The sequence below is a fragment of the Vicugna pacos genome, chromosome 25, assembly GCF_048564905.1.
Source record: "Vicugna pacos chromosome 25, VicPac4, whole genome shotgun sequence".
In the NCBI taxonomy this organism is placed as follows: Eukaryota; Metazoa; Chordata; class Mammalia; order Artiodactyla; family Camelidae; genus Vicugna; species Vicugna pacos.
Window position 1 is genome coordinate 3,519,454 of NC_133011.1, and position 27,560 is coordinate 3,547,013.

The window sequence follows — 27,560 nt, forward strand, 5'->3', positions numbered from 1 at the left end:
AGTCATTGCCTTTCTGTAAATTGATTTTCCCCAGATTTCAGCTACATACATCCCTCGTCTACTGAACTGATGACAAAGTGCGGTTCTGTCACAAATGCATCCTCTCTGCACATCCATCCACAGTGACGAGGACTACAAGACACATCCTAAAAGGGGGAACATTCTTCAAACAACTGGCGATACCTACACACAACTGTGGTTGCAGAAAACTGGCAGATAATGTTCCAAAACACCATCTGTGAGGTGCACAAACTCTGTGACCAAGCGCAGCCTCTTCTGCCTGCCTGTCCTACCCCAGAAACATCCACACAGATCAGCCGGCTGGGGGATGTCTCTGCCCTGCCTTTTTCATCTGAGGTAGGCTACCCAGAGCAGCAAAGGGCAGTCCAGACAGTCCTTCCTGAGACCAGCAGACATAACCCTCTCCCCACCAGGCTTCTATCAAGCTTCTTTCTCCACAAGCAGAGCCCTCACTGGCACCGAGCACAGAAACACTCCAGGCTCCGAGGACAGTATTTTTCAGAGGAAATGGACACACACTGAATTTCCAGGACCACAACAGCTGCAGTAACTCAGACTTTTTATTTTTAATTAACCGATTTCAATTATTTGCCCAGTGACAGCTAAGGACTGTGACTTCAGACAAAACTGAAATTATCTGTAGTCCCGAAGCCTCCCTCACTTTCTCTGACATCAACAGCTTTTTAAAGAGACCTTATCCCAGGACTGCACCATAACCTGCAAACTCCCTACACAGGTGACATTTCCAGGGGACAGGGTGCAAATGACAGCCACAAAATCCAGGACCGCAACAATACTTCTTACTTGAGCTGAATCCCCCAAGTAAGATTGCTCTGGCAAATGGATTCTACTTCCCCTCAGTCTTTAAAGCACACCTCCTAATTTTAAAAGCAGGGGTTCCACACCCTGTACCCGGGTATCTAGATTTTGATGGTTCTCTTTATGCCACCTCCCACATGTCGCCTCTGTCACCCCCCACCCCCAGCCTCTGCCTGCCCTCGTAAAAGACAGCGCACCCTGGGGCAGAAGGTATTTTCTGAGCATAATCAAAAAAAGTCAGCTTTCTTCACGGCAAAATCAGACAGAGGCAGCAGAGCAGGGCTAACTCACCAGGCATCCCTGAAGCCAGCGTCCACGCAGAGAGGGGCTCTGTCCTAAGAGCGAGCGTGATGGTGGTGGTGACGGTGATGGGGGCTCATGCCCTCTGCTCTGGAATGGGCGCCGGTAGAGAGAGGAGGGCCGTCAGAAGGGGCTGGGGCAGCATAGCCCGAGGCAGGGTGCTGGGCGCGTGCGCCTGCCAGGCAGAGACAGATGGAGAGCTGACACTCCGGATTGCACTTGGAGCAGAAATGTGGATGATGACAGGAGCACATGTGGCCTTGAACCCGGCCCTGCCTCTTCAGGCGGAACAATGACAGGGATGTGTGCGCAAAGTATCACGACCCCTGCCTCCCCTCACCACTCCACCTCTCCCAGCAAGTTCCAGAGCACCACAGAACACAGGCGGAAAGTAAAATGCAGAATGGTAAGCTAAATGCTGAATAATTCATTCACCAGCTCCCCCCAACCCCCGCCACCCATTCCAAGTTAACCCTTCTTTTGCCAGAAGAACCAAAAGTAGACCTGGCCCCCTACCGCTGCTCACGATCAAAGCCCTCCCTCCCATCTTCTCACGTTCACAGCTGTAATTGGGAACTTTATTAAAAATCAAACACAGGCACAAACCTCCAAGCTTGTTTAGTGAACTGGAAATCTGTAACAGTATAAACACATTTGCTAAGAGTGTGCACACTGTGCCCAGTGACCACACTGAACAAAGTATCAGAATCATTCCCTTTGTCAGCTTCCCAGTAGTGTGTGTAGAATAGGACACTTTGGAGCGGCAGAAGCAGACCACTTTTATTTGACTGGAGTGCTTTTAACCCCCTGGGACTCCTGCGTTGATACGCTCCAAACATTCTTAGCTGACTCTCGTCCACCTCGCCAAGAGAGCCGTGGGAGATGAAAAACAAAATCTTCCCCATTAAAGCCTTTTCAAAAGCTGAACAATCACGTCCTCCTGATTTCTGACTTTTTTTTTTTGCACGCTCTTAAATGTTTACCCTTCCCATGAATAACACACACCAGCCAGGTTCAATGGGCTCTTCTCTATTAAGCTTTAATGGACACCATGATATATAAAACTGCGAGCCTTTGTTACAGTGCTTTATCTAAAGCCGGCTATTTCCCTCTCAGCAGTCCCTCTTTAGTCCTTTGTAAAACATCCTTGCCTCATAGGAGAAACATATGCCTGCCTGCCTAGCATGCCTCTTCTGCACTCACAAAAATGCCAGGCAGAAGGGAAACTGCTCACTTCTCAAACTCTTCCCCAATTTACCACTTGCAAATCTTTCCGAGGGCTCTGTGTGTTTGTTTTAACAACACGGCACACAGGATGAGACAGATCCCTCAGGCTTCACCTTTCCAGTGTATGTTCAAATCCACTCTAAACACAGAAACGGTCCCATTCAGGAGCCTCTGACCAGCCTGCCAGCTCAATGAACAAGACTGACAGGAGCATCCCCCTTAACTCTTGCTCTGCCAGCACGGTCCTCAGCATGTCCTTAGCTCGTTCCACACTTTCCGTGTGCTTTTAGCCCCCATCGGATTGGTCCCCCCCCCACTTGCTGCCTCAGAGAAACCATAAAAACCCATCTGAAAACAGAGGCAGTGACGCTTGACTTCTGCCGACTCACCCCTCCCGCACCCAAGGGTGCACACAACCTGTCTCAAAGCACGCCCACGTCCACACACACCCCCTGCACAAGTGGAAAATACATCAGCTTTGGGGAACAGCGTCAATCAGCAAGAACTTTTACGGCCCCCAAATACTGTGTCCAAGAAGTGCTGCTTCCTCTGGTGAACCCCTCAAAATATCCATCACTGTCAGGGACAACTTGTAAAAAGACTACAATTCATAATGATTACTCTGCTCTGTCACTAATAGTATACTGCACCCTATTTATGAGGCCAATCCTTTTGTTCATCTTAGTCAGATGTCACTCGTAATGAGGTTCTGTGTAATGGATTTCAGTACAGTTAAGCACGGAGCTCAAACATTCTTATGACAGAAAGCTTTATAGCAGCCATGAGTGTGATGATCAATTAAGTCCTGCTATAAGGGCCTTTATGGAATCTGGCATTCTGAATCTGTAGATTTTCATTTTTAAAGAGAGTATTTTTTATTTTAAAGCCACTCAGTGCTATGTGCCACTGTTTGTTTGTTTGTTTTTCTGTCTGTTTTTAAATACTATACCTATGTTAGAAAGAGAACATTTTCACAGCGGGAAACCCAACGCTCGTCAATACGCATGGTGAATCCCTTCTGAAACGGAAAATCACGGGACCAAAATGCAATACACTTTTAAGAATACTGGATGATATCCGGTTTGAAAACTGGGTCTTAACATCGGCACACGGAGAGTCCCTTAACCCACAGCTCGGAAGACTGAACTTCCATATGCCGTGTGATTATGTATCTTTTCTATGTGTAAAAAAGCTTTTTAAGCTGTTATCTGACTACAGTAATTGCCACTTTAAATTGATCCGCGTCAACAAAACCTGGATCCCTGGAGATTCACACCCAGAAGTTTGACTGCAGAAAAGGCCGAACTGACTGTGTGTGCATCTGAGACTCGCTCAGCATCCTCTCTGGAAACCAGCTCCTCCTCTCATCCTTGCAGCCATGGAGGCAAGCAAAGTGGTAACCCCATCTGGCAGCCCTCCCTGAACAGGGAGGCCTGGGTACATAGTTCCATACAGTTACTTAGGCAGAAATAACTCTCCCTTTAATAATGACAATGAAAAAATGTATAAGGAGCCAAGATCTCTAACATCCAAATAGTATAATAAAAACACAATCAATAGCATGATGAATGCATTTACGCAGGTGAATGGGAAAAAATACACAGTGTTGTGCAAGTATTGTCTGGTACAAAACACTGTCCTGGATTACCACTAGGACACATATTTTTAAAAATTCAAATATCTTCAAAACAATAACAAACAAAACATCGTTGACCAATGAACTAACTTCCTTAGAAGCGCCCTGTCAGTTAATACATGTCTTTTAATTAAGAATCCAGAGCATTTTTAAGGCCTTTTTTTTTAAAGAGAGTCATCTAAAAATTCACTTTCCAAATCAGTAAATTTAGTCCACAAGTGTATGCTGACCTCCCCCCAAAAAACATTTTTTTTTCCCAATATACTTAGCTCAGTCACTAGAAAGACCTTACGGTACTGTATGATCCTAAGATATTTTCCATTTGTTTCCAAAACACACCATCCCTATGGTCCAGATTTTCCCTTTGTTCACACTGACTCACCAGTAGGGACTGGCCCTCTACTGAAAGTGTCTGCAGTCAGTGAGAGCTCTCTGCTCGGGTGAGGGGGGCTGAGTCAAGGCTCTTCCACAAGTCTTCTCCGCCTTCCCCTCTGCTTCCAGCAGGCTGTGTGATACACTGCGACTTCACACAGTGGGTATTAAGTGAGTTAATTCAAAGGAGCTGAAACCTCATTGATCCTAATTGAAAGCAATACACCCAACCAAATACCTGCCCACCCCATCTGCTCTGGCCTGCCACCAGCTATTCAATACGAGAGAATTAATAGTTTCAGATATTCTAACCGACCCAATAAAGGCACTCATTTAAGCAGGGCTGCGTTAACAAAGTGAAAAAACAAGGGCAAAGTGGGTTCAAATGGGGCATCTTCCTCCTAGTTGCCTTTAACAAAGCTGAATGAGGCTTATTCTGACTTTTTATGTGCAAGACTTGATAAACTGAATGAGAAGGCACTCAATGATCAGCCAACGAGCATTGATGAATGGTCATTAAGACCCCCCTGCTCTTAGGGGGAGACCCGTCCGCAAAGTGGCGCACCAGCTTGAAAGGGCGGACTCGCTAATGTCCAGATTTCTCTGCTTGCTTGTTCCACTTTCAATTTCAGACCACTGGCCACCAAATGAGGCTGACATATTGGAAAATAATGTTTTATGGGCGAGTGGTAAAAAATAAAATGGAGGCATTAGCTCTGCTTTCAAATTCAAATCTGCTAGTTTTGTCAGACCCCAAAGGTTTTGATTTTCCACCCAGCTGGAAGCTATTAGCGCTTTCTAAAGGCATCCCACTGACTGGGCAAACCTACCTAATGTGTGAGCTCTTGGGCTGAGGGAGACGGACCTCTCTTTTGGATGATTTCCTAACTTCTCATCACGTTGACAGTCAATTAAATAGATACAACACCTAATAAAAATGTACATTAATTTGTTTCTGCCACCGAAAGACACCTGAAACTGTATTAAATAGAGGCCATAAGAGATTGTCTCCTGACAAAGATAAATCCAATTATACTTTGCAAGAAAAGCAAATGGTTTATGTTTTAGTTAAGCTACAATGTATGTATGATGCAGCCAATCACAAAGAAATGAGTGAGACAGGAAAAAAAAAATTCAGTTCTAAAGCTCACTGAAGTATTCCATAAAGGTAAGAGGGTATCTTTGATTATAAATTCCACTATATAAATGTCTGTAGTAAACAACCAGACACATTCATGCTATTTCCCTCAAATATTTCCTTGGGGGGAAATGACAGGCAAGCATTTGTGTCTCCTCAACTTTCAGCCAGCCCACAGAAGAGCTTATAAGAACTTTGCTTAAATGACAGAAGAACAGGAGACATGACTGCCAGCTGAAGAATCTGAAAGGTGCATAAGCATCACGGGGTCACGGGGTTACTCAGGGCTGCCCGAGGGGGCCTAAGTGCTCACAATCAGATGCAACCAAGTCAAAGAAAACCTGCCGGACAGAGGAAGCTTGTCTTCATAAATGATTACACCAAACATCACAGCAGCAGCAAAGCTTCACTGCTTGGATCATTCGCAACTAGATGACCAACCACCAGACAACACAGTGCCCCGCGGAGAACCTCCTGTATGGTCTGCCGAGAAATCTAAGTCTACCAGGGCAACTGGCAGGTCGAGAGCTAGAAGTCCTGACCCCTTCCCGTCACCCATGACATGTCACACCAGAGGACTCAGGTCCCTTTGCTTTGTGCCTCTCCATCACTTAAAGTGAGTTAACACTGTGCTCTAAACTGATTTGACGATTCCAATCATAACATACTTTTAAATAATATGATTATTTAAACTGACAAGCCAAAAAGCCTCTATATTTTTTTCCATCTTCAATGCCCAGATAATAAAATGTTAGTAATATCATTCTGACAATTTTTCCAGCAATGCATTTGACTCTTAACTGTGGATGAAGTATCTAACATTCTCTACTTATGAATGAAAAGATGTGTATTCATACAATTAAGGATGTAGGGCACATGCGTGTGTATTTTTGCAAAATGAAATTTGTTTAAGATAAAACATTACGTGCTACCAATCAACAAAACCTATATTTACAATTATTATGAACGATTTCCGACAGTGCCGATGCCTTTAAAATATCACAATATATTCCAGTTTTTTTCCACCACCAACTGTTGATTTTCAATAACCAGTATTCAAACAAATTCTGAAATGTGAAAACAGATTTAGCACTTGCGTTGTCTGAATGTCCTATCATTTAAATGCAAACCTCAAACCAACTAATATCATTTACTGTGGACTACTCCATAGGAACCAGCAAAGGGTGAAATTATTTTAAAATTTTTAAAGTAAAACACTTCCTTACTAATGCACCAGGCTGAACACTAGCTACATTAACTCTATGCTTCATAGAAAAGCATTTTCCCATTAAAAACAATCAGTCTTCAAAAGCATACACTTGCATGCCAGTCTGCAAGTAAGTTGCCATTTAGATTCCTCATATTTCTCATAACTACAGAAATCTCTCAGATAATATAGAGACACCCTAACTACTCATCCTGTATCCATTGACAAGGTTACACACTATATGGAAAACCTTTGTTTCAATGTCACCACCTCCCCATCCTGACTAATGGCGAGTTAGTTTTGTTAAAACGCAAGGGGGATGGCGTATGCTCCAATGAACTTTCCCCCCTCCCAGCACCAGAGACAAAAAAACCTGCAGCTCTGCTCTGTGCAGACAGCCATCTGGACAGCTTTCCCCTCAAAGCCCAGCCCACACCACACTGCAGGCAAAATCAGAGCTCCAGAGCTCGGTGGGGCTATTCATGACACACCAATTTCACATTTTCTGCTTGTACGCTTGCAACAATAAATGCTAATGAGGACTATGAATGACAATTTTAAAGACAATAAAAAGGTCTCCAAATCCCTTACATATGGAGACACTGTTTTCAAAACTTCACCTTCTGTTACAGAGCTTTTAGAGTCTAAAAGAGAAGAAAAAAAAAAAGAATAACCTAAGGAAAACAATAAGATGATCAAAGCACAATGAAATCTGTAAGATTTCTAAAGAAAGCAGTGTGTGTCAGCCCGGTGAACAGCAGATCTCATCACCCCTATGAGCAGCCCTATGATCGCACGAGGCACCTTTCATCTCTGCTGCCTCTGCCTTCTGCAGACGTGTAGCTTAACAAACGTAGTTCCAGCAAAACACTGATTTTTTTTTTACAATCTGGAAACGAAGGGCAGCATTTGTCCAAAGCTAATTATAAATCATCATCACTCACCACACTTGGGCACAGTGTTTCACAGTTCCCATATCTTTAAGTAAACGTAAATGCAAAACAGTCCTCTTCGGCTGACATCTATTTTTAGAAACAATGCAGTGGCTCTGGGAGGCGAAATTATAAACCATGTTTATTTTCCTCTTTTTTTAATTTCCTCTACTTTCCAAATCTAAAGTGAACAGGTACCACATTTTCAACCAGGAAAAATGAAACAAAACAAAACAGTATCACTTTCAATGCAATGAAAGTACTGAACAAAAGACATCAATGTTCTGACCTTGATAGGAATTAAACTATTTTTTCACAGCAACAAAAATAAAACAAAAGATTCATCTTCCTATAAATTGTGTGAAGGGGATCCTTTTCATTAACATGGATTAAAACACTTTCAACAAAATCCACCAGGTGGAGCAAATACACAGCAGTTAAGAAAAAAAAATCCCACAATTTTTTCATCATGTTTTTTTTTCCACAGGATTTTACCTCTAACAAACTCTCCACTTCTCTCCACATTGCAAATTAGCAAAATCCATCCACACGTACTAATTGGCCACATTTATAAACAAATTCAAACTTACTCAAAAAACTTTTTTTAGCTACCTCGGATTCCATTACAAATTTTCCTTCCAAAACAGCTTTACTTGTTCAAATAATACCAGCACAGTCTATGTGCTTTATAACAATGTGAATTTTTAAATTACTGTTTCACTCCAGCCTTACTGGGTTATTACATCATGTACTTCCCCTCCCCACCTCCCCACCCCTGCTGCCCACTTCACAAGGCCTGGTAAAACAGACCACAGTGCTGGATTATTCTGAAATACACTGAGCAGTGGTTAAAATCTAGAAATCTCCACCTAAGTCCTACTCTGCATGGAAATTTCAATTCTCATTCTGACTTCTTATTAAAATTATTCTTAATTGTAGATACCAAAATCTTATTTAACATTGTGGAATCCTGTGACTTATCTGTTACATCAAAATGTCCTTTTTCATCGCTATTGGTAAATTGACACAGGTCCACGGTTACTCACAGATTTTGGTCCTTTCCCTTCTCTTTTCTAGAGTAACTCACCTCCCACCCTCTTCTCCCACAGATCTCCTTTCCTCTTGCCGTCTCCACACCTCCTGAGCACACCCACCACAAGGTGCCAAACCCACCTTCTTGTTCATATTTTGTTCTTTAATTCCTGGTGCCACTACCTGCAAGCCACAGCTCTCCCTTATTCACTTTTCAAAGTCCTCCAAGCTCTTCTCACATTATAAACTCTCTGCTGCTCAGGCTGGATGCTCCAGATGGCACTCACGTTACCTGCATTTAGGAAAGCTCCAGGTGGACAGGCCTACCAAAAAGCTGGAACCTGAAAAAGGGGTACCTGGAGTCTGTCAGTGGAGGAGGACGCCAGTTAGGAATGTTGACTGTGGCTCAGAACATATTTACACGTTTCCTTCTCTCATATTTACACTGACGTTGAAAGAGAAATACTCCCAAAGCAATGCAGCAGGCTGACGCATACGTAAACGTGCGCATGCCCCAGGATGCCCGGGGCACGGGCGGCAGAGCCTCCTATGCCGGTGCATAACAGATCCTGGTGATGCCAGCTCCATCACAGGTCGCACCCGGCTAACCCCAGTATTTAAATGGCTACATGCTTTTCACTGGAATGGTATACAAACACAAAAAATACTGACACTGCTTCCATAAATACATTATGAGAAAGGACTTTTTAGAATAATCCCTACCAAACTCTTCCCTGTAAAGTTTAATTCATATATTCTTTGCAAGGAACGGAATCGATCCCCTGCCGCTGTCCTGTGCACAACGCAAAGGTGCGTCCTGCACTCTTCACCTGCCCACAACCCCAATTAACATTAATGGGACGCGTGTCTGTGCGTCTGAAGGGTAAATGCCCTTAAGTCTGCGTGACAGAATCCTCATGAAGTAGCTGGAAAAAAACCAAGTCACTGCATATGTCACATTTTCCCCTCCCCTTGCAGGAAACCCCTCCATCACCACCTTCGCTCCCCACCCACAGCGCGGACATTCCAGCAGGGCAGGCTGTGGATAAAGAACCTGCTGGATTTCCTCTTGGTCAGAGGACAGCTCGCTACACTCTGGGGATCTCCCAAAGGGCTCCACCTCCAAGCATTCCCCCGAATATTTACCCTACGCTGCTCTCAAACTGGGCACACAGTGTTTTGTCCAAATATTATTTCTCACCACCCCCAACTTCATCAAAGGGTGTGGCCCTTCCCACAGCAAATGCTCAAGTCCACGTTTAAATTCCGAGGAAAGGGAAAAACCCAACCTCAGACGCTCTACCACCTTTGTTTAAAAATGTCTGTTTTCACGGTCAGGCCAGACCAAAGCAACCTCTGAACCACTGGTTCCACACCAAACTGCTGGTGAGCCTGAGCCAAAAGGGCAGCACACGGAGCGCACAATGTAACAGGAACTAGGGGAGTAAGCGCCCATTCACTGGGGCCCGTCCTCCACTGGCTCGTGTCTGCTGCTGTTGATAGAGATACTGTTTCATAGCAAGGCCAGAGCATAAAATGAAAAAGCCAGATTTTTAAAGCCATTTCAGAAAAAAAAAAAAAAAAAGGCAAGCCTATCCGTCAAGTGCCGTCCAGAGAGCGCGGGGACACAGCACTGGCAGGAACCTCCGATTCCTGACCAAGCCCTCTTCCACACAATGCGTCCCGAAGGAAAGCAGCCCAGGGCGGGGGCCGCGGGACGCTGGCCGGCAGACGGGGCGGCCCCGCAGGATGTCGGAGCGCCAGGCGGCCGCGGAGATACGGCCTGCACGCACTCCCGGGCTGTTTTGCTCCTCAGGTAATTAAACAAGGAAGCCGGGCTGCTGGGGCCGGAGCCTGACCCCGGAGCCGCGGCTCCCCGGCTCTGCCTATCAGCTTCCGCAAGACCTGCCCGGAGCAGCAACAGAGCGGCCTCCTCTCCCTCGCTCCCGTTTCCTCCTCCACCTCTTCCGAAAGCTGCCCCAGAAACAAGCCCGCCCCACGAAGACATCCACCGAGAGCGCTGAGTCTGTCTGTCATCAGAACCTCGATGCTGTTCCCTTGCCACTGGCCTCCAGGTTTGAAAAGGCAAAAGACTGCCCTGATGGCAGGAACTTCGTAAAAATTCACATAGAACAAATCTTCATCAAGGTGGTTTATTCAAGGATAATAGTACCCAGATAATAATAATTTCTCCTTTTGCGTGGGCTTGATTAAAGTCTGAATCTTCACATTCAAAAAGCTCCCCAAGAAATAACTGATTTTGATCAGTTCACAGATTAAACATTTGTCGTGTGGTGTAATTAATATTGTTAGCTTCCTTTTTGATAATGAGCAAACAAACACCACCTATGATGTGGGGTATTATGCTCATTCTGTTTCACCAAAAATCATATTTTTTTAAAAGAACTCTACAATATTTCTTGTGAAAAAATAAAATAGTTCTGGTGTACAAAGAAAGTTACCATTAAAACTCTGGAATATTTTTTTAAAATCCCTTAAAAGATAAGAAAGTAGTGCACACACACACATATTAAGAAATGATCAGAATCATGCAAATAATATATTCTTCCTTCACATCAAAATCCATAGAGTAAAATATTGGCTGAAAGAGACAGAGACCAAAAGAGAGATGAATACAAAAGCATGCCTGCTTGTCTGTGTTCAACACAAAGAACATTAAATGAAAACAACTGGCATGCTGCCAAATTCCTATAGAGGCAAAGAGATTCAAATAAATTGATTTCACGCATCACACTGACCTGGGATCAGTGTGCAGGGCTACAATGAGCTCAGAGCTCCATGTGGGGTAAAGCCCATTAATGCTATCAGACCCCTCAAACGTGGCCAAGAAAAGCTAAAAATACTTGCAGACACTCTCCAAACCCAGCAATTTCGCTTAAGAAAAGGAGCTGTTTCGTTTCCTAATAAAGAGACCAACATGTGAAGGTGCATAGCATCATCTAAATTAACTTTCAAACAAACTCACCCTTTTTAAAATTACAAACATGGCTTTTGAAACGCATCTGATATCTATAAATTGGTACTATGTGAACAGCCCCTCCCAAGATTCGAATATAAATACACACCGCTTTGCAACAAGTTTCCTCTGTCACGACTGCTTCTCCTGCTAGCGCCCTGGCATCTTTTAGACAGCCAGTTTAATTGTTTTATACGCCAAATACTGGACCCTTCTTAGAATTTTCCTCAGTGGCTTATTAGAGCAAGCTCCTCAGGCTGGACACCACTCGGAGCTGTCCGAAATCTGCCCACTCCTGACAAAGGCGCCCACTACAGAAGAACAGCTTCAAACCAAATTCTAGAAGAGCGAGCACTGTGCACATTCTGGATACACTTTAAAACACTGGGGGAAACACAGCAGCGTTTTGCCTACACCAGCTTCCACCTCTGCTGGTGGCTGTCCCCAGGGCATCAATCACGTCTCCCCTGGCCGCCCTAAAGACCCGGGCCTGTCTCCCAGTGCCCCTTGCCTGGCTTCAAACTCCTCACACAGACCAGACTCTCTGGTGCCACCTCAGGCCACTGGTGCTTACTGCCCTGCTGTTCAACTTCATACAGTTCTTGGCATCCTCTGCTTCCAAATTACAACCCCGAGAATCCAATGGACTCCATGTTTTTGCCAATATTAAGTAGGTGATTTTGGTTCTTCGCTACTTCTTGGGTCAACTTGAGTCTAAACCCCCTATTTCTCTACATGCACTACCATCACAAAAAAGAAAAAAAAAACCAGAAGTAAATTATTCAGTGCCACATGAAACATAAAGAAAATCCAACATTTATAAAATAGGTCAATGCAAATATGTATGTACGTGTACGTATATATGCATATACATAGTGTGTGTATACAGACATAATTTTTTTAAAGTATGTAAGAGAGAGGGGGGGAGAGAGAGAGAGAGAAGAAACTCAACAATGTTTCTGACGCATGACACTGAGGATTAGTATTTGCATATTGTAACAAGTAACACGCATTAAGCTGTTTTCCAAGGTGTGTCTTTGTCATGCATGTTTGTTTCAGCATGGATCTCTCAAGCTGCAAGGCTCACTGCCAGCAGGCCACAGCTCTGCCCCCCGTGACCAGCAGGGACTATGGCCAGGACAGGGTCGGGGTGGGTAAAGGCAGTGACATCTACAATGTAACAGCTGCAATATACACTCAAGGTCTAAAACCCAATATTCTTCTCAATTTATAATCTGCACTTTATATTTTTATTATATTATTAGAACCCTCCATAAGCAAAATATAGGCATAAGCCTATTAGAAATATAGGCACAGACATAAGGCAGAAAGCAAAGAATTATATCCTCTTAAACAAAATGCTTTCTTCTAATGGAAGATGGAGAAAAAGCAATTCTAAAGCAAGGGTTGTTGTTATTATTAGTTTGTTTCCTTTAAGTAAGGTATGAACACCTTTCTTTCCATTCTGGACTTCAGAAATCCAATCAAGCAAGATTTGAGCTCTCAAAAAATTAATTTTTAGTAGCAATAGTACATGAGGTAATAAGACAGAAGCAGAGGTGAGAGAATGCTCAACTGCTTAATAAATTGAAAGCCTTGTCTTCTGTCGATTTTATGCCTCTCACTAATTACAGCAGAAGAGCATCGCACTCTGAACAGGGGAAGGAAAGGAAGAGAAATACAGACAGAAACTAAATCATGATTTAGGCGATCTCAAAGGAGCCCGTAATTATACAGGGGATCATTTCATTTTCTCTGGTCTTTCAAAAACAAAAACAAAGCATCCTCTTTTGCCAATACCTTCTTGGGAACTTTAAAAACAAGCCAATAAACATTTGTAGGAACTGCAAGAGTAGGGGTGTGTGTGTCTGTGTGTGTGTGTGAATGTGTGTGTGTGAATGTATGTGTATGTGTGTGTCAGTGTGTGTGTGTGTGAATGTGTGTGTGTGAATGTATGTGTATGTGTGAGTGTGTGTGTGTGTGAGTGTGAATGTATGTGTATGTGTGTTTAAGAGTGTGTGTGTGTATGTGGTGCAGTGGTAAAGGCACCAGCAGTTACATTTCCAGAACAATGGCTACGGAAGGTAAATATTTTGCTATCCATCTTTCCATACAGCCAGGCAGGCAGTCACAAAATTTCAGAAACCCCTTCCCAGTCCCTAGAGTGCCAACCAGTATCACACAACATTTGTGTTAACTCTCAATTCTCTTAGCACAGTTTATCTTTAATCATCTGTGCTTCTGCACAAGTCCAGTAAAACCCAAAACAGAGCTGGCTACAGAAGGCATCAACTCTTTGGAATCCATTAATTCAGGGCTCTCCTTAATTTTCAACTGTTGCAGACTTTAAGAAAGTTACTTGCCAAATGGAAAACAGTTTACATTTACTGTCTCCTAAAGTTAGATATCACATTTTTTTTAATTGAAGTACAGTTAGTTACAATGCATCAATTTCTGGTAGAAATCACACAGTAGATATCACATTTTTCTAAAATGTGCCTATGAACATGAACTCTGCTTAGGAAATGACATTCACCTAAAAGTTAAAAAAAAATCCTAATTCAACAGAAGAAAGAATAAATTGAAAAGCACTTTTTTCCCTCTTTAGTCAACAAACTGTTTCAGAAAATACCATCTCTAGTTACAATAAACACAGAAATCATGGCATAGCTTTTACTCTTTAACTCCAAGTATTGCTCAGCTTGTAACAGATGTAATTATGAAACATGGCAAGAAGAACAGCAACAAGAAGAGGGTGAAAAAAAATGTAGTACTTGATCATTTGATACCTTCAGACCCAAAGCTATCAAGCAAGGGCTCCCACAGCCAGGCCGACTGAGCCCCACCCAGTCCCACATCCAAAGATTTCAAAGACAAATTTTTAAAACACAGAATACAATTCTTCATCAACAGGCACTAGAAGAGATAAGAACAAGAAGAGAAAAATCTTCACAAGTATAACTTTTTGGGAAAAAAAAAATCATCGATTGATTTTTGGCATTTAAATAAATTGCAAAGTCAAAATATTTGTCTGTTCCTTACCTTGACAATATTCAAAGTTCCCTTTTTTCCGGCAGTCACCTATTACTAAACTCAGTGCTCTCCAAGTGTTTCTTTTGACAGATATCATTCTCCACCAATCGCTCTGCTAACTTCCTCTCTCCTTTTCTGCCTGGGACGGATAGAATGCTCACCAGCCCAGAGATCAATCTTCTCTATTGACAACAACAAAGGGGAAAGAAAACGCACAGATCACAACCAGTCTGGAGCTGGAGCGCCACACCCACCTACTTGCACGGCAACCCCGAGCCAGCTTGGTTTTGTTTGTTTTTAAGAGAGAGTTACAAGCACTTCTAAATTTTAGAAAAATCTGAAACAATCCCCATTTTCTCAGTTCCTGTAATGATCTGCTCTACAGGGCTCTTAATTCTCCAATCAAGTGACTCAGAGCTGGCTACAACTCCTCTTTCCTCAAATTGGGTTTAAAACATATCTAACATCAATACCTTAAAAGGATGTGTTAGGTTTTACCCCATTTGATTTTTTAAAAATTAAATAATCTCTCAGATACGGTTTCTTTAGAAAATGCTTGGAGACGTCACGTGCTTTGATTACATTTTGGGGAGTTTTACATGCAAGTTAAATCCTGTTTCAAAACAGAGTGGTGTCCACACTGTTTCACTGTTTTGAAATTCATCCTATGCCATCGTTAGCTAAAATAGTCTGAAACAACTGGTAACAGTAATTAATCATCTTTATGTAACCAACCAGTTTGAAAATATTAGTAACAACAACAATTGATGAATCATTTTACCAAATAAATAAACTTCTATCATTTTTTTTTATTTTAAAGCAAACCAAATATTCTCATTTTTCCTGCTAGATTTGGCAGGTTTAGAATGCATTCATTCTCAGACATTTACTGCCTACTACTCACCTACTATTACTACTACTACCATTACTATGAATAGAACAGGTATCACTAATGAGTTCCTGTAATCTATGAAATGTATATCACCTGTACATTAAGTTGTAACTCTATAAATGCAAAGGAATAAAGGTTATAAAAGCAATCTCAAAAGTTATTACTAAGGCTGCTGCTATTATTATTTTAAGAGATCAAACTATCCTCTAGAAATTGTAATTGGAAAATATATATACTCCAATGTATACAAACGAGCACAGTCTGTTACAAGAAGAAAGCAATGCCCATTATATGCCATAGTATGACTCTGCTACCATGCAATCACATGTTTCTTGCTCTTTATGGCAAAAATTAAATCAGCAATGTTCAGGAAAAACACAGGACTAGGCATTTCTCAGTTGCAAACTGTCTTGAAGCACAGCAAAGATCATGAAACCCAATCGGTCAGAACTTCAAAACATTTAGTTTGTTACGAAATCTAAAAATTTTATGAACATATGATGAAGCAAAAATTTCAATCCAAAAATGCCCAGGATACACAGATATATATACACATACATAAACTCACAAATAGGGCAGGGGGGTGGGGGTAGGGGTGGGGCACCCAAGGAGGGAGGCTTGGCAGTAAATACGTTTAGATGTTAAATAGTATTATTTCCAGAACATGGAAATATGGGTAATTCTCCAAGCAATTCTGTATTTCCAATGTTTCCATACTGAGGTTAAAAAAAAATACATTGGGAACAGAGGATAAGCACATATTGGGGGAAAGAAGAAAATGGATACTTTTCTTATACTCAATCATGATGTCTGATAATATTTGGTGCCTCAACACTAAACCATTAACAAAAGGCACAGAGAGTCTGACACAGTAGACGCTGCCCGTGTGGGCCACGTGTAACCATCTCTATTAAACAGATGAAGGTGGCCAAGCACAAACGAATCCTCTGGGAATCTATTTCTTCCTTCTCATGACTGCTGAATACCAGACTAACATCTGGGTTTAAGAACAAAAATGGTACAGTGGGTCTCAGTTTTGAGGCCCATAAAATTACCACGTGGGTAAAACTCCTCTAAAAGGTACATGTTTCGATTATACATGATCCCTCAATATAGAATATATTGTTCCACTTTTTAACTTCACTTGTGCCTCTGTCAGAGTATTCTGAAGTGAATGGGAAAAGCTGACAGGAAGAGTGCGATACAAAATATTCTATATGCACATGCTTATAAACGCATAAATGCGAACATCGCATACAAACAGACATTCAAGTAATACACAATGTTAACCTAAAGTTACCCGTGAGAATTTTCCTCATGCAACTGTTTTCATAAATGTAACATTACTATCAACGATCAACAGGAGAACTCAAAAAAAAAAAAAAAAAAAAACCAGGAGCTAATGTTGGGATTTTTCAAAATAATGACTTTGGAAAATTATGTTTGGGTTTCATACTTCCAGGGCAATAAATGGTCTTCTGATGTGAAATAATAGTAAAATGAGTCATGGTAACACACACTAGGAAATGCACACCCAGGTATCTGTGATACTCACTCCACACTGAAGTGTACCATGCGCAACTAGCTGAAAGTAAAATTTCTCCTATCTTTAATCACCGCTTTGTTCTAATTCTTAGCCCTCAAATTTGTAAAACCTCCTTATGAGGGAAACATTATACTGAGACAAGTTTAAAAAGCTAGACTCGACCAAGAGTAGATCGCCTCGAATAATTTGTAGTTCGACAAGAGTGTTATTAAAAAGGCTCACCGTGTTGTATTACCATGGAAATTGTGGAAAACATACATTCCCAAACAAATATTACTTTTTCTCAATGGTATGAAGTAATGAAAACCACATGTGTCAATCTGTGATCCGTGCAGCGGTTCAAGCTGCAGCTAATAGAAAATACAGAAAAGTGAACTCTGCTGTATAAAGGATTCTTGTTACAGAAATATAATGTGAAAACCAGATGCAGACAGAAAAGCTTAATCACAGATGGGAACGTAATCACTGGCACACAGAATACGTTTTTGATCAATCTTAACCATATGCGCAATGTATTTATTTTCGAAAGAATGCAATAACTTGAGAGAACCTTCTATTTGAATTCAGTTAACCTCATATTTATAATGCTTTTATCTTACTCTCCACCCCCGTCCCCCACCATCGCTTCAATGTGTACGCTGAACCAAGGTTTTAAAAGGAAGAGTGGCTGGCTTTGGCAAGTCATTCTTGTATCAGTTTATCTTTCAAAGTTTTAATAGGATGTAAAGACTACACACAGCAGGATGAACCTCAAAAAGCGACCAAGTGCAGTTCCCCATCACTGCCAGGAATTCCTTCGCTGCCTAAACACATTTCTCGAGAGAATTGTATCAACATTTGGGGTAATTTTTCCTTCAGTAAATAATACCTTGTTATTCCAAAACATGAGGCTTTAACACCTCTCTTTTTAATATATCAACCTGGACTGAATCAAACCTTAAGTTTTAACTTTCCTCTTTCAAGAAAACATTTTATAGCAGAAATATTGTTCCTTTGCATTACAAAAATACAATTAGCTTTTGGTTCCAAGGGGAATTACCACCAAAGGAACCTGGTCTATCATACCTGACTTCAAAAATCCCACCTTAAGTATAGTCCGTAACGCTAGGCTGTAGCTGACCTCGGTCAAGGCCTCCATGGTCTTATCTGTAGGACAACTCTGGGTCCTCCTTATTTGAAATAGTCAACAGAGCACCAGGTATGTCTCACTCTAGAGCTACACTCAACTTCCAACAGGAACTGACTGGGGCATTATGGCATTCAGGTGTCCCTCGGAATGGGTCACAGGAACTAAACTTCAAGGCGCCAGTTACACAACCTTCCTCAAACTTCTATGACATTTATTCACCCAGATTCTCCTTCTCTCTCCTAATTACACACCCTTGATCTATGCCTAGAAACACACAGCCCTCACCCCTGCCTTAGTCTGACATTCAGCCCTCCCTGATTTGGCGCGAACCTGCACCTTTCAGCTCCGTCCCTGCCCTCAGCGGGTGGTGCTCTTCCATGGATAGACTCCCACAGACGCATCATCCCACCACTGAGGCTTTGTCCACGAACTCTTCCCAGACTGCTGGATGGCCAGCCCATTCTCAACATTCAGGTTTCATTCAACGTCACCTCCTCGGAGATGGTTCTCCCTCCTGTCCAAGACAAAGTCTCACCACCACCACCACCACCAGCAGCAGCCCCTCCCAACACTCTGACGTTATTTTTTAATTGTCTCCGTTGCATCTAACACTATGGGGAACAATGTTACGAGCATCTCCACGGCTGCTCTCCACCCCTAAACTGTAAGCTCTCCGAGAGCAGGGGTCTGGTCTGCTTTGCAAACTACCCTATCCTCCAAACTTAGAAATATACTTGGTACCTAAAAGTTTCCACCTAACAAAATGCTACAAAGTCTCGCTTCAATCCCCCTGGCCTTCACAAACCTTTCGCTTTCCACTCCTGGGGCCCATTATTCTCTCTTCTTTAAATTGTAATTGCATTTGTGGTTTACGTCAGGCGGGGCAAGCTTTACCTTCCCGATCTTGCTCACAGGAGCCCCATTCTCACCAGCACTGTACACACACAGTACGGGGACCACCCGGGGCATCCAGGGCTGTGAAGCCTGCCAGTCCTTCCTCCCAAAAATAAGCAGGAGGGCACCACAGTTATGAGCAGCAGCAGAAGTCCACACAGTCTGTAAGGTGCAAATGCACTGCGCTGGCTTTTATGCACAGAATTATCTCCCAATTGAGTTCACCAGTTGCATTTTCTGTTCCAGAAAGAGACCCCATCTTATTATTCTCTTTTTGTGTTCAGACTTTATCTCGATACAATATATGCATTTTTGTTGCAAGGGCCACAGGGAAAGGGCCGTGTTTATTCAACAGTCTTCATACCCAGGGCCTGGCTCACAGAAGGTGCTCACTCAATTCTGGCTAAGCGAAAAAAGGAATAAATGATCATCGAATACTATCTAGTCCTTCTTCAAGCCTCTTTCTTTTATTGTGATAAAGCATTATTTTAAAATCCTTCAAATATCATTTAAAAAGAGTCCATTAAACAGAAGGCGGGTAACCAATATGTAATTCACTTTTACAAAGTAAATATGCCTAGATGTTAAATATTATTTCCAGAAAATGGAAATATGGGTCATTTTCAATGCAGTAATGGGGAGGGGTGTGGGTATGCGGTGTGGGGAACTGACAATGCAGGATGATCACTAAGTTAACAAACCAGGCTATTTAAGATAGTAGGCAGCCCTAAAATAGCTCCTCTGTTACAGATGTAATTTAATCTTCAATAAAATAAAATCTCCTAAAATGACTGTACGTTACCTACACTGACCCACCAGAAGCCTACTGCACGCATGCTCGGGCTGGACTGGAATCTCAGGTCTCACACTTATCAGGTGTCTGACCCTGAACAAGTCACTTAACCTCCAAGTTTCAGATGTAAATCTTTACAGTAGGATAACAACACCCAGCTCACCAGGATGATATGGAGAGAGAACACTTACAAAGCGCCTGTCTTAGTGGCCCCAGTGCAAGTGTTGCTTTATTTAATGTGCTTCAGTTCCTATCAGTCGAGAGTAGAAAGGCAGTATAAAACCTATTTTAACATCATGATTTAAAGCATTAGGTCACTTTCTCAAAAATGACCTCGTGCAATCCAAATATTTCCTTTCCTGAAAGTCACCGCTGGACTATTAGTGATAAAAATGAAGTATGATCAGTCAGCAATCCCAAAGTACGTGGAAGGAAGCTGCGGGTCCTAGAACATTTTAGCAGAAAAAAATATATATATACCACAAGCTAATGTTTTGTGATTAATTTTTTCCCCCTCATCTAATTTCATCTGTGCAAGATCATCTCTAGGGGATAAGAAAAGAGAGAACCAATTATTTCCAAAGACTGGTTTCTCCAAATAAAGGCATCTGTTCCATGCCGGCAACTTTCACATGAAAGAAAAATGGGACTTTGAAAGTATCTGCATTCATGGTTGATGGTCGCCCGTCTCAGAAAAGAAAAAAAAGAGAGAGAGAGAGAGAGAGATCTACAACTGTCCAGCTGCAAATCTGGTCTTCTCTTTTCTCCTGCCTCAGAAACTGGTAAAGCTGTGGGGTTTTCTTTTTTTTTTCTCTCTTTTTTGACTCTAAACAGCAACTTTTCTAAGTGCAGTGAGAAGTCTTGATAAATTTCCACTTTAACTTTAAATAATTCCCACTTCCCGTCTGTGTGGCTGGCCCCGCTCACGGGGAAAGTTCCTAGACGGTGGCGTTTGAGGACTTGCAGGAGAGCAGCAGTGAGCCCTGGAACAGACAAGCCTGGGGATGAGAAAAACTGGGTTCAGACCTTGCCCAGCACTCGTGCAGGATGACCTTGGGCGCGAGGAAGCCTCCAGGAGGGATTTAGAAATAATCTCACTCCCAGGTGAGTATTAAATATGTGAACTTCACTCCACGAAGCCACCCAGTGTGCCTCCTCCCCACATCTATGTGTCTGGAATCGTTCAGTCACTTGCATTAAGGGCTGTCCTGAAACCATCTCTTGGGAAATGTTACCTGGAAGCAAAGACAGTGAGATTTTCTTCACCCATTTGGTCATTCTAGGTACCAGAATCTTGAGGTGAGATGGACCTGTCATAGTATGCAGCACCATTCCTATCATTAAGGCTGATTCATCAAGCAGCAGAGAAGTTGGAATCCCATACAACGTCAGAGAAAAGACAAGACTCATTGAGGGGGAGGGAGTGGGAGGGAGTCTGGGGAAGAGGACTAGAGAGAAGTGCTCAGCCTCGGGGTCTGCCCAGAACACAGACCTGGCAGCAAAGGAGGGACAAGAGCCCCTGGTACCTAAGGGATCACCTGCGGGCAGGAGAGAGGGAAAGCTGGGAGCCATGAAGAACGTTTTTAGCCTTGTTGGGTAGTCCTTGATGAAAGGGGCATTTCAGCTCATAAATATGTCCATAGACACAATATTTTGCTTACAGTTTCAAGGAGCCAAGGAGCTCATCCTTTACCAAAAGCACACTTGTGAGCTTCAGAGTTAAAAAAAACCCAAACAAACAGATTAAGATGTACATCGATGAATACGCAAGGGACTTAACCACTTCAGTTTGCCCAGGGCTGATCCTGCACAGAGGGGTTTTTGTTTGCCCTTTTTTTTTGGTTGCTGAAACTTAAAGCTAAAATATAGAGGCAATAAATTGTACATTCTAGGTTGGGAGAACACAATAAAAAAGGATCAAGGTGGAAAGGGACTGGGAAAGAAACAACATGCTCTTGCATCCAAAAATTTCGTTTTGGTCTTAGCAATGAGATATTTCAGGACAGTATTAAGTAAATAACTTGAGTTCAAGGCATGAGCTTTCAAAAAATATTTAATACAGCATCAAAAAGTACCCCAACTGTTCCAGACTCCTACCTTCAAGAACCTTACAAACTAGCAGAGAAGTCTGAATCACATGGGTAGTAGCAAAAGGTTAGATGTGATAAATTCTATCTTTGAGGAGGAGAGGTCATGAAAACTTCAGAGGATAAAGTTTCACAAGAAACTCAGAAGAGGACAAAGTGGGGTCCCAGAAAAAAAAGGTCTTAATTAAGGCTGAGGTGAGAAAGGTCTAGCTTTCTGACTTACACACCTCTGTGTTCCCAGGCATTCAATAGGACCAGACTCTACATTAAGTATTTACTGAATGAATGTGACTGAGAAGGAACCTTCCAGGAGAGAGCGATGGACAGGTCAAGAGTGGTCAAGGCAGATGCTAAGAATCAGCGAGACTCCATGAAACGATACTGTGTTTCACACCAGTCTCATGTAATTCGCACAGCAGCCTTACGAGGTCATGCCATTATTATCCCAATGAGAAGTATTTCCAGATAAACAGGAGGAGGAGAAGCAGATTAAACAGGGGGGAAAGCACTTGGGAGCTGAGTCTCTGCACCTTCTGGCAGAGAAGAGACCAGCGCTACCTTCCCCCAGAGGGGCCGAGTCCCAGAACCAGTCCATCCCAGGCTGAAGCTACAGTCCCCCTCACTCTGTAGGTCAGTGAAACAGGTTTGCAAAAAGACTCAGAGGACATGCCACCAAAATTCTTCCAACCACCACTGCCTGCTCCCCACCTTCCTCCCACGAAGCAACTAGGACTATCAGACTCTCAGACACACCTCTTCCACACGCAGAAGTCTATGCATTTCTGCACAAACGTGGCACACTTTATGCATTGCTCTGCTCCCACTTTTTTTTTTTTCTCACAATCTATCTCAGGCATGATTCTGGATCAACACATATAAGTTGAGCTCATTCTTTTTAAAACTATGGACTGGCTTTTCTGCTAAGGGTCCTTTTCCTGCCTACGGTTCATTTTTATCAAGTACAATTGACAACAGAAGAATAAAGTCTGAAAAAACTTCAGTTCTGACAGATTTTACCCACAAATTCCAAATCTGGTTAAAATTTAAAGAGTGAAAAAGGATTGCCAGTGTGTTTTCAAATTAAACAATACTAAACAAAACACGGTGAAACCTCTGAAATAATGCTATCCTGATGCCCCACACCCTGAGGTCCTCATACCCGTAGACTGTGCTGCTTCTTCCAAGAACTAAAATCCCTTAAATAGGGGAGATAATTAACGGCGAACAATTTAATCAGAAGAACTGAATACTGCCCCTTACCATATAAAAGGGGTACCTATGTGTTCTAACATGAGGCTTCTATTTTAAAACAAAAAATTGTGATTCCACACATGACAGTATTCTGTTTACAGTCTGCTGGTTGTAAAGTACATGGAGACAAGTTTCTATTAATTTCAGTGTTACTTTAATGCATTATTTTTCTTTTTGGTTTTGTTTTTTTATTTTAATGCATTTTTTGTTCATTTAGTTTAAAGGATATTTGAAAAAATGTCACTGTGTGAAAAAGTATTTGGTCTGAAGACCATGCCTGGGGGACAGAATGAGTGAACGTGGTGGGTTCAGAGGCCCTCTGAAAGCTCTCTGCTCCCCACCCAGGAAGAGTAGTGAGCCGAGCATCTGGGTCACACTGGTGTATGCGCCCTGCCCCTGCCGCCCATCAACTCCTCCGGACCCCTTACCCCCGGTCCCCGTCTTCTCTTCTCTACATAATATTTTAATTGAATTGAAAGAAGTTTTATAAATCATCTTCCAAACAAAAGTCCAATGTTCAAAACATGTGTAAAACAGTTAGGCTGCTCTGGTAGAAAGTTGAGGGTCCAGACTCAGCCCACCTGACCACTTTTTATTCTCTCATGTGGCCCAAAGCTACCTGCGAGATGAGAGAAAACTCAAAACAGTTTGAAATTCACGCAAGGAGCCAAAGCACAGGAGGGCACCAGGCCCCAGAGAGATCAGCAATCAGTCCTCCATGCAACCATTCACTCTGGAGGGAAACCCACCAGGAGACATCCCCACTGACATGTCCCAGAAGTAGCTGGACCCCGAGAGTCCCTGGAGCGCGGATACACAATCGGGTTCTGAGGCTCCTTTCTGGAGCCCGTGACTCTCTGAGTCTACAAGGGGTAGGGAAGCTGCCCCTTAAACATGGAAGCAGCGCTCAAATTCTGGTGAGTGATTCAATGGACGCCTCATCTGAGCTGTCAACTCTGCACTCTCTCTAAACCCCGCCATATCCAAGTTCTAAGTATTTTCCCTCTGCGATATCTCTGGCACCTGCCTCTTCCTTCTTGTCCCAAAAACTCAATTCTGGCTTTCCTTCTTACAATATCCAACATCGAAGCTGCTACAAAACAAGTTCCCTTCCTGGCCTCAGTCTTCCCCCATCCCAATCCATCCAGCCCACCACGATCAGACCAACTCTTCTAAAAACACCACTTCAATGGGGTCCCTGGTTTCCTGCTGCCTGGCACAAATTTTTTTTTTAACTTTGGTTTATTAAGATTTATTTCACCATGGCATCCTTTGTTCACAAGAAGTCCAAGTAGAAAATCTAATATAGAAAGCAATTTGTTGTAAAAATCAAAACTATTCTGGTTTCACAGTGCTGAGAGCATGAATGAAAAGGCCTAGACCCAATCTGGGCACCCTCCATGCCACTTCTCAGCCCTGAGGGCTCCCACGGGACACAGCTGTTAAAACTTCTGGCTTCTCAGAAGGTAAAGATGAAGTTACAATTCCTGATAGTTCAGGCAATTATGATCTTTCTGCTTATTTCTCAATAATCACCCAAAGGTCCTTCTGCTCTATCCACATTTGTGGATTCTCTCTCTACTGCTACCCTCCCATCCTACCACTTTTCCAAAGGTCTTTCCATCTCTGGGCTTCTGCGCTTCGCCCAGTCCTACTTTGTAACTGCTCACAACCTCATTACAATAGTGTTGCTTTGAGATATCCTACCTGCCTTAAGGCAAGCTGAAATTCCCACTTGCTCTGCCTCTAAAACCACAGTTACTGTACCGTTTAACTGGTAAGTAATCAGGCGTCTTCATCTTTTGTAGCTATTTCATTTGTCCTGAGTAGGTTTGGCCTCCTGAGCCTACTGACTGTTCTGTGCCTCCATCTAACACACTGCTTTTACACAGAGGAGGCACTCATCACATACTTATTAACTTACTATAGATTTACAGTCAAGGGCAAAAATCTTTCCTTCAGATATTCTAAAAGGTCTCATTACCAGAGCTAGCCAAAGAACATATGCCTGTCTTTCAAAATAGTCAAATTAGGTTTAATGGGTGCTCATTTTATTACTCTCCATTTATATTTTCCTCTGATGTTTCATACCAACCTTCTCCAGCCAACTCCAAGCTTGACTTGGACAAGTCAATGAAGACTGATCTCACTTACTTTCCATTTAGACCTGAACGCACCTACCTAACTTTACTTAAACAAAAGGCTTCAAATTCATTGTCCACATTTGTTTCCCATCAGAGGTCAAACGTGGATCTCATTTCCAAACAAATCTAGCTAGAGATGAGAATGAAAACGTGTGACAGGTAGGCAAAGGGGTTAGGCAATAAAGAATGCTTGCATGACACGTGATAGAAGTTTCAGAATCCTAACTTCACTTAAAAAGAACACTTTCACGGGGAAGAAGGACTACTATGTCAGCCTGACAAACACCATGGTTCCAGTCCCCAGATCGTCTGCTCTTCTCCCCAGCTGTGTTTGCTCATCACTGTGTACATAACATATGCACAGACTCAGAAATAAACCAGCCGTCTTTCACGACCTGTCCTACTGCTCACAGCCTCCTGTATCTTGAGGTTGGGGCAGGAGTACACTACTCCCAGTTTGAACAAAACAGATCAATTGACCTCCTGAGACTTGGTATTTAAAGCACAACTTGCACCACGCTTACCATGTTCCCTGGGAGATGACTTCCCAATTTCTGACGTTCTGTTTGCCAAGCTGGATGTGCATTTGAAATACTCTCTGCCACACTACGGTGCCAGCTCCCTGGCACAACTCTCTGCCAAGCCTTGCAGGTATCATAATCTATCTAATCTCCTAATCTCTCTCTGATCTCCCACCTGAGTGTCACCAGGAGCCCTCCCCAAAAGGCCTAGAGGAAGGGACGTCCCCAACACTCTAACTTCTCTCAGCCACTCTTCTCTTCTGGTGCCCCACAAGATCTGGCCACAGCTAGCTCATCACTGCTCTGGCAGTGTTTCCTCTCAAATTATCAGTGCCCCCCGCCCCCAGCTCCTGAGCTTCCTGAGGCAAACTGCCATTACATTCATGTTCATAATTTCTCTACTCTTTCTCTGATGTAATATTCAATTCACCCAAGTCGGGTACCAACTAAGAGTTCACTGCATCTATCCTTTTAAGACAATCATCTCCATGGCAAAGAACTTGCATTTGGCCTCCCACTGAAAGCCAATGCAAAAACTTTCTTCAACCTGGGAAGCAACAGTGATTCCTGTGGTTTCCACTTCTAATGACAGAAGAAAATCATGTAAATTCTGTGCCTTGCCAATTGCAGATATTCCTAGTCAATGGTAGAAGTTCCTGCTGCCACCTTGGATGATGACAAAACGCTTGCCTTGATAACATCAGAAGTACAAAAGTACAGTAGTTCCTAAGTTCCAAAGAAATCCAGCTCGAGTTCGTTACCAATAATTTCACAAATCAGGACTAAACTCTTAATAATGGCTATATATGTAAAAACTAGGGAAGAGTACCCGCATCTAAGTGTTGTTAGTAATAACTGGGCTTTTAACTGTTTTTAGAAGCAACAGCAGACTGTCCCCTTCAGCCAACTGACAGTTTTTTTTTACTTAATATCTGATTCCTAGCCAAATGATAACATGCCCCTGTTGATTTAAATAAATTATTACTAACCAGGCTCTCTTCAAAAATGGTTTAAAGAGGTTATTTCCTACTTTTCCAAGTGACTCAGGTCCAAACCTGAAGACTGTGGGGCACAGCCCAAGCCTGGTAAGCACCACTAGCCACCACCATGCTCGGCCTATAGCCCGTCACTCCTGCCCCCAGGCACCAAGTTCACCTTGCCCGGCAACTCTGAGAGTCAAGCATAAAGCCTATTTTCATGAGCAAAACCTAAACTCTTTAGTTCCTTCTCACTGCATAAACAGATTCTTTCCTCCATCATTTCCTCCTCTGAAAAAGGCACGGGAACAACAAAAATTTCAGACAATCATCTAAGGTCCAGGAAGGCTACGGACAAAATGAGTCCCTATAACACTTCTTCACAATGAAGAACAGAGGGAAGATAATAATATTCTGCCCTAATTCCATTTCCCAATTACATGGAGGTTAGTAGTGCTCCCAGCTCAGAATTAAAAATATCAATAATCTTTTTTCATTCTCCTAACCATGGGAAATTTTTGAAAACCTACTCCCAATATCATATATAGACTCATACATATAAGAGATGCGAAGCCAGATGACTGATGCGTCCGCCCATCATTTCACTCCTGAAGAATCACCCGAGGGCTGGG

At 42.6% G+C, this 27,560-nt stretch overlaps 1 protein-coding gene across 5 annotated transcripts in view; it reads right to left on the bottom strand.

Moving 5' to 3' along the window:
* The window catches only part of RUNX1T1 (RUNX1 partner transcriptional co-repressor 1), a 139,151-nt gene that overhangs the window by 98,481 nt on the left and 13,110 nt on the right, over positions 1 to 27,560 (bottom strand). Inside the window, exon 2 of one of the 5 annotated variants that reach the window (XM_072949447.1) lies at positions 14,704 to 14,876. The exons of 3 other annotated variants lie outside the window; for them this stretch is intronic. In XM_072949447.1, the coding sequence (XP_072805548.1) occupies positions 14,704 to 14,791 (88 nt within the window). In that variant the 5' untranslated portion in view covers positions 14,792 to 14,876. Of the gene's footprint in view, positions 1 to 1,131; positions 1,405 to 14,703; positions 14,877 to 27,560 lie in introns of those variants that run through there. One more of the 5 variants, XM_072949450.1, reaches the window with a different exon arrangement.